At 46.7% G+C, this 8,530-nt stretch overlaps 1 protein-coding gene across 1 annotated transcript in view; it reads left to right on the forward strand.

Annotated features, from left to right (window-relative positions):
- Positions 1-3,314: 3,314 nt before the first annotated feature.
- atp8b5a (ATPase phospholipid transporting 8B5a) overlaps positions 3,315-8,530 on the forward strand; it is a gene marked incomplete at its 3' end in the record, with an annotated part of 20,272 nt that continues 15,056 nt past the window's right edge. The window contains exons 1-4 of the mRNA XM_084439600.1: positions 3,315-3,364; positions 3,935-3,993; positions 5,065-5,178; positions 5,605-5,703. Of these exons, the coding sequence (XP_084295726.1) occupies positions 3,322-3,364; positions 3,935-3,993; positions 5,065-5,178; positions 5,605-5,703 (315 nt within the window). The 5' untranslated portion in view covers positions 3,315-3,321. The remainder of the gene's footprint in view (positions 3,365-3,934; positions 3,994-5,064; positions 5,179-5,604; positions 5,704-8,530) is intronic.

Here is an 8,530-nt window from a genome sequence, read left to right on the forward strand (position 1 = left end):
ATGCATGCCGTATTATATTATTTCAAGAGTTTGCCCCAAAAGACAAAAACGTTAATTTGAAGTTAAAAGCTAACAAAAGCTGGGGCCGTCTCTAAAGTGGGGCTGTCTCATTCATGACGGCGACAGGCACTAGCCTGGCAGACTGCATCGAATAGTTATCAAACAAGTTTGGGAACTAACGTTAGCTGGCATAATCCAATAATTCCCCCAAAAGAACCCCTCCACTGCACAAGCGTTTTACCAAACCTAGCTAATAAGCACAAGCTACTGAGTGCAACGTTAGCCCTGCTAACGGAGAGAACGGATTTGGAGGAGATTGTTGCAGCTGGTGCTAAATGAGGCAAAGGAACATGTCAAATAGAATACAACAAACATGCGGAAAATGTATTCAATCACTTCTTCTTACGGCTTTCCAGCAGTGTCGATGCAACTATTACTGCCCTCCACAGAATGTTGCTACATACTTCACGTCCGGATGTAAACAAGCCGGATTGCCAGATTGGTGCTCCAGCCCCAACGAGTGCTCCAAATCCCCCCAATGCGATAAAAACCCGCCCAAATATTATATATTTATTTAGTATAATATATATCTATATATCATAATACATGTTAAGAAAAATGCCTTTCAGCTCAAATTCCGAAAATAAAACTGCAACACAAGCCTACCCCAGCGGCTTAGCCAGAAATCCGACCGGGCCTGAGTAAACATAGAATTCATCCATAAATCTATCCATAAATTGCTCAATAGGTGAATAGTCCTACATCATACTGCGCCAATGTGTTCTTATTTTTCAAGTGTTATCAGTGATATGCTTTCTATTTGATAATAGGGCTTGGGAAAACGTAGTCCCAGACACGACCATCTTATTTCTAGACAGGTGTATCTATTTGTAGCCCAAGCCGGTGTCACAAACACACACACGAGCGCCATCTAGCGGCCATTGTGTGTCAATAACAGCCTCCCATTCTAAAGACTGCGGGGGCATTTGACCCACCCCCCAGCTATGCTGGTAAGTTTCAAATGCTTGGCGCTGCTAGTGTTAAGAACCATGTAAGTTAAAAGCTAACCAAAATGGTGGCACAGGAAGTGACACAGTCCAAGGAGCCACGTATCCATTCTTTAGTTGTTTTAAGAAGGCCATCCTCCAGATTCCAGCCATATGCTTTCAGACACACAGGGAGCTTGCCCCATGCCTCTGGGCTGCAACACTTCCTGTGGGCGGGGCCACCTCATTTCATTATCACCGCCATCACACTCAATTTGTCACACCTGGGACTTTGTGTGAGTGTGTGTGTGTGTGTGTGTGTGTGTGTGTGTGCGTGTGTACACGCGTGCGTGTGTGTGAGCGTATACAGGAGTCATTCTGCTCAGCGTCAAGGGCAGGTCCTGTTATCATTCCACAGGATGTCCCCTGTTCTAGCAGGCCCTTGTGTGTGTGTGTGTGCGTGTGTGTGTGTGTGTGTGTGCGTGTGTGTGTGTATGGGGGGGGTGTTCAACTGTTAGGTGACTGAATGAGTGGACGGCTGGGTTTAAGGGGCTCCTCCCTCTGACTCACTGACTGGAGGCTGATGCAACCACCCCCCTCACTCACACACACACACACACACACACACACACACACAATAACAAGAAGCAGACATTCAGCAGTTGTACAGTCACAGTGAGATGAACCAGACAAAATAGTTTCAGCGGATGACAGATATACTGTCCGGTAGATATATAAACATACTACACATCTGTTCAGCAGCGTGTGGGACTGGGTCTCTGTTAACAGGCAAGCACCCTGCCCCACTCATGCTACATCCATGAACACCCTGCCCCACTCGTGCTACATCCATGAACACCCTGCCCACTAATGCTACATCCATGAACACCCTGCCCCACTCGTGCTACATCCATGAACACCCTGCCCCACTCGTGCTACAGTACATCCATGAACACCCTGCCCACTCATGCTACATCCATGAACACCCTGCCCCACTCATGCTACATCCATGAACACCCTGCCCCACTCATGCTACATCCATGAACACCCTGCCCCACTCATGCTCAAACCATTAGCTATAATATTCTGGTAGCCTGACGCGTCTGAGTTTGTGAGATCAGGATGGTCTGAACTGCTCCTCCAGAGAATCTTTCCTCATCAAGTTCAAGTTGACTTTGTCATTGCACACGAGCACAATGAAATTAAATGGTAATACTTAAAGTGCTTTTACACATACAGTACTAACACCTGACAAACAGTATAATACATGATACATATAAAGTGCAGTGCCAGATGTCAACAGTGTTCAGGGCAGAGTGTAAACAGTTACTGGCAATGTTTGGCAGTGTTCAGTTCTCATATGGCTCTAGGGTAGAAGCTATTTGTAAGTCTGTTTGTTTGTGATTTGATTGACCTGAAGCGTCGACCAGAGAGCAGCAGGTCAAACAGATGGTGTCCAGGGTGGATGTGTCCTTCAGGGATGGGTCCTTCAGACTGTTGGCTGCTTTACTGAGGCAGCGAGAGCTGAAGTCCTCCAGGGAGGGCAGTGAGCATGGTGATCTCCTGGGGGGGGTTGATGACCTTCTGAAGGGCCCTCCTATCCTCCAGGGAGGGCAGTGAGCATGGTGATCTTCTGGGGGGGGTTGGTGACCTTCTGAAGGGCCTTCAGCTGGCATATGGGAGATGCAGGACATCAGCACACTCTCCATGGATCAGCGGTAGAAGGACACCATCAGCTTCTCCTGCAGGTTGTTCTTTCTGACCCAGATAGCAAGTGGATGTGTAATGATTCTGGGCCATATATGGGCCGGAACTAAGCCACAAGGGCCAGATCTGGCCTGTATATGGCCCAGATCCGCTTGCTATCTGGGGAGGATCCTCAGAAGTAGAGTCGCTGCTGCGCCTTCCTGACTACTACAGTGGTGTTGACTACTATTCATCACGGGAACGTGGTCTGTGAACCACCTCAATTACATAAATGTTCAGACAGAGAGAGAAAAAAATCACAGGTTTATGGTGCCGACACCCTGGTTTATAGGGCCAAGCTGTGAATGGCTACTGACCGCCTCACAGGAAACTCTATGGAAAGTGATTTAACGGACTGGTCCTGCCTGCCCTACGTACTCATGGAATAGTTCTGATATGCAACAGTTTGCTGGGGAGAAAAAAACTTTCATTCACCTCATCCCATTTCGAATCGTTGTCAGAATTTGAGTTTGAGTCATAGATTAGATTGTACTAATTTATTTTTGTTGTTTTTGTATCCAGAAGTAACATCTCTTCTCTGTGACAGGTAAATATCATGGATGGATAGCATAAAGACGAGAGCAGGAACATGTCGTTCTTTGGGCTGGACTGCGCAAGAAAGAAAGAGAGAGGTGGGAAGCGCCTGAACATTGTCCTGTTACTTTTGTAGAAATGGTCAAATAGACATTCATAGAGGAGCCGGTTAAGGGTCAGCTACTCTAATGCTTCCTCTCGATGTTCTTCAACTTCCTGTCTTATCTTCTTCTTGTCTCTGTACTGATATTTATCTTCTCAGAGAAGACAGTAAATGAGATAATTACCCTGGTCATGTCAAGTTAATATACAGTAAATGCTTTGAACCCTTTATGAAGTCCATTGTACATTCTACTGTCACTGTAAGATGTGTTGCATAACTTTAATTAAAAAATGTTTTAAAAAAGTAAGTAAACCTGTTGCCTTAGGAAAATTAAGTAAGGAGAACAAAAACAAAGTAGTAAACTCATTTGAAATGTGTTTAAGAACAAAAAGTAGAAAAACTCAGTCAACAGAGCACCAAAAATGAAGTCATATGAATGTATGTTTCTAAGTTAACAGGCATCATATTTTACAGTGTAGAGAGCTTCAAGAAACCCTGGAAGTCATCTTGTCCTTTCTCCTTTCTTCCTGTCTTCTTCCTGTCTCTCTCCATCCTGCTTCTACAGAGCTGGAGAGGAAACTCAGAGCTAACGACAGAGAGTACAACATCTCCTTCAAGTATGCGGTAAGTTAACCTTGTGTGTTGTGTGTGTGTGTGTGTGTGTGTGTGTGTATGTTTGAGATACCAATATTTGGTGAAGTTGTCCACTCTGTATAAATGTTTATTCAGCTCACTGTCCACATGAGGCCTAATCATTTGTGGGCGTCGGCTTGGCTGGCCATCATCAGAAAACCGGACGTCAGCCAAAGGCCTGAGTCAAGGCCGGTCTGGTGGACAGGTCACTTCACATTGCAGATAGTTATGTTATGTTATGTTATTTTTTTTATAATGCGCACCCTCAACCAACTGTTACATCAGCCCGGGGCGTATCCTGAGAGCCCTGGACGCTAACGAAAGACCAACACCAACAAAGAATGTCTCATTTCCTCCTTAATCTGTGTTTAAGCAACTCTCCGATAGCATTTACGGTTAACAGTAAAAGCACATTTAGGAATGTAAATGTTAAATGTTTAAGCCACAGCCCGAGTTGTTTTTATACATTTAATGATAAAAGTGATCAACAACGGACTGAAGTTATCTCGCTATATCTCTCTGAAGTTATAATCTTTTTTTAATATCTTTCGTCTTGAGTGGGAGACCAAAAGAGATGAACACTCACTTCCTCCCTTGCATGTGTCTTCCAGGCTAAACCACAACATCTACAGCCATGTTATCTAATAAGTCAAGCCGTTTGTTTGTAATACATGGACAACCTCTGAAACGGGTCCTTGTTCCTTGCCAGTTCTTGTCTTGTACAATCTGTTGTACAGAAAATCAGTTTCCTTCCTCTTCTCTGGATTGGGAAATGTGACCCAAATTTAACCTTGATCTGGTTGCGGTAATTGAGTGCTGTTTTGGATGAGAGGTGCAGAACTCTTGTCAATTATTTCTTTCTTTCTTTCTTTCTTTCTTTCTTTCTTTCTTTCTTTCTTTCTTTCTTTAATTTTTGGGGGTGTATTGTTTTTGTTGTTATTGTTGTTGTTATTGTTTTGGTCTATGTGTGTATATCTGAATGAGCTTGTGTACTAAGTATGAATTATTAATAAAGAGTTTTTTAAAAAATGAAAACTCTTTCTCTCTCCATCCTTCCTGAAGACCAATGCCATCAAGACCTCCAAATACAACCTGTTCACCTTCCTACCACTCAACCTCTTTGAGCAGTTCCAGAGGATCGCCAACGCTTACTTCCTGTTTCTGCTAGTCCTTCAGGTAAGTGTAACACACACACACACAACACAAACACACACACGTATGCTGTACACACACCATTCACATTCATTACATATCAGGTCATTGTAATTTTAGTCTACACATAGTAACCATGTCCTCAACACAACAATCAGTCAAATAACAGGACATGACTGAGAGAGTTGCAGTGAAATGAAGGAAGGAATATGCAGCACAGGAAGTTGTCTCACGGACCCCCAGTCTCATAGGTTTACAGTTGGCTGCCTGACCCAAGAGGACAAAATGTAAAATAATGTGTAACTTTGTGAGCCATTTACACCAAGCTGCACTGTATGTTTGCGTCTTTTGAGTCTGAAACAGTATATTTGATGAATGTCCTGCATTAAACGTGCAATGTTTGATGGACGTACCGTATGTTAAATGAATGTTGTCCTGTGGTTGTGCTAGGTGATCCCAGACATCTCCTCTCTGTCATGGTTCACCACGGTGGTCCCCCTGGTCCTAGTGCTCACCGTGACAGCGGCCAAAGATGCCACTGACGACATTGTAAGTCTGGAGAAAAAGCTCCCCAAACTGTCATTGACTCCCTCTACACCTTTTGCTATTGGTTTCTATTCAGACAGATAACCTGGATTTATCTAGATTGTTCTGTCCTAATATCACTACTACAAGTTACAACTTTTTAACAATAAGACAAAACACTTAGGGACAAATCCACAAAAGGATTTGACAAAACCTGTGCAAATGAGACAATGAGAAAAATAGCATTCAATCCACAAGCCCACGCAAAGGATGGAAAGCATTTCAAACTGCACCGATGAGCCAATAGCTTCACAGCTGCGCCAGGCTCATTTGAATGTATGTAAATTAGGTACTTCCGTGCAAAATTGACCCAAATAAGCCTTGTGTCTGATCCACAAAGACCATGAGCTAACTGCCACACGCGGTTAGAGAGGTGCAAATATCGCTTTTGAAAAGCTGGTATTAACTGCAGCAGTCAGCGCAAACTCTCTCCTTCTGTCTCTCCTCAGAACTTGTGAAGTTTGAATGATATTGAATTGATATTTGATGATATTAAGGGCGAAATATATATAGAAGGGGATTTTAAAATAAGTTCAGCCAGCTGTGATGCACAGATATTGATTTTTTCTGCAAAAAAGTGCGGTCTGTCGTTTTCATTATGATCCAATCTGTGTCCTGAAATATGGAGAAAAGCTTGACACACTGGGGAAAAATACGACTATATCCAAGATCTTGTATCTATATACAAGAACAAATTGCATTCAGCTGTTGGTAAGTGCAGCACATATAAGGGGCTGACTTGCCCGGGCTCTCCAGGGATCATGGCAGCGTTACTGTAGCCAGACGAAGGCACCATCATGCCAGGTGTGCGCACGAACGCCTACATGGCTAATTGCAATCATGGGCGCAAATTGCACACTGTTGGCAAATTTGTGGGCGTGTTTGCTCGGGCATATCATTAGAGCAAAATCTTTTGTGGATATCGTGCTAAACTGGAGCAGATTGCCGTTGCAATCGCTGTGCAAAATATCGAGCTATTAGCGGGAGCAATCCATTCTTTGTGGATGTGGGCCTTAGGCAAGAACTGACTTCACTTAACCCACTGAAAACTATCATGGACTGAGAGCTATCTCATATGATCATATCATACTATCACTATCTCATTTCATGAAAAAAAAAAAACTCCAGAAAGGAATGACGCATTTCCCTGGGATTCATTAGAATCATGAGTGTATCAGCTGAGTTAGAACAGCTGTGTCCTCCCAACTAGCCCCTCCCAACTACACCCTCCCAACTACCCCCTCCCAACTAGCCCCTCCCAACTACCCCCTCCCAACTAGCCCCTCCCAACTACCCCCTCCCAACTACCCCCTCCCAACAACCCCCTCCCAACTAGCCCCTCCCAACTACCCCCTCCCAACTACCCCCTCCCAACTACCCCCTCCCAACTACCCCCTCCCAACTACCCCCTCCCAACTAGCCCCTCCCAACTACCCCCTCCCAACAACCCCCTCCCAACTACCCCCTCCCAACTAGCCTCTCCCAACTACCCCCTCCCAACTAGCCCCTCCCAACTAGCCCCTCCCAACTACCCCCTCCCAACTAGCCCCTCCCAACTAGCCCCTCCCAACTACCCTCTCCCAACTACCCCCTCCCAACTAGCCCCTCCCAACTATCCCCTCCCAACTACCCCCTCCCAACTACCCCCTCCCAACTAGCCCCCCCAACTACCCCCTCCCAACTAGCCTCTCCCAACTAGGCCCTCCCAACTACCCCCTCCCAACTACCCCCTCCCAACTAGCCCCCCCAACTACCCCCTCCCAACTACCCCCTCCCAACTAGCCCCTCCCAACTACCCCCTCCCAACTAGCCCCTCCCAACTAGCCCCTCCCAACTACCCCCTCCCAACTAGCCCCTCCCAACTAGCCCCTCCCAACTACCCCCTCCCAACTACCTCCTCCCAACTACCCCCTCCCAACTACCCCCTCCCAACTAGCCCCTCCCAACTATCCCCTCCCAACTAGCCCCTCCCAACTAGCCCCTCCCAACTACCCCCTCCCAACAACCCCTCCCAACTACCCCCTCCCAACTACCCCCTCCCAACTAGCCCCTCCCAACTAGCCCCTCCCAACTAGCCTCTCCTACCTACCCCCTCCCAACTAGCCCCTCCCAACTACCCCCTCCCAACTAGCCTCTCCCAACTACCCCCTCCCAACTACCCCCTCCCAACTAGCCCCTCCCAACTAGCCCCTCCCAACTACCCCCTCCCAACTATCCCCTCCCAACTAGCCCCTCCCAACTACCCCCACCCAACTACCCCCTCCCAACTATCCACTCCCAACTATCCCCTCCCAACTAGCCCCTCCCAACTACCCCCTCCCAACTAGCCTCTCCCAACTACCCCTCCCAACTAGCCCCTCCCAACTACCCCCTCCCAACTAGCCCCTCCCAACTACCCCCTCCCAACTAGCCCCTCCCAACTAGCCCCTCCCAACTACCCCCGCCCAACTAGCCCCTCCCAACTACCCCCTCCCAACTAGCCCCTCCCAACTAGCCCCTCCCAACTACCCCCGCCCAACTAGCCCCTCCCAACTACCCCCTCCCAACTAGCCCCTCCCAACTAGTTGTGAAGTGACATACATAGTGTGCTCCTGACAGGCTGACCCGTATCCTCCTCAGTCATAGTGTGAGAAAACATGAGCATCCACCAGTACCTCTGACAAGAACTGAGAAGGAGGGTGGCCTACTTGAGTCATAGCGAAACCCGTATTAGATAGATAGATAGATAGATAGATAGATAGATAGATAGATAGATAGATAGATGGATGGATGGATAGATAGATAGATAGAT

This window comes from Borostomias antarcticus (genome assembly GCF_949987555.1).
Source record: "Borostomias antarcticus genome assembly, chromosome: 6".
In the NCBI taxonomy this organism is placed as follows: Eukaryota; Metazoa; Chordata; class Actinopteri; order Stomiiformes; family Stomiidae; genus Borostomias; species Borostomias antarcticus.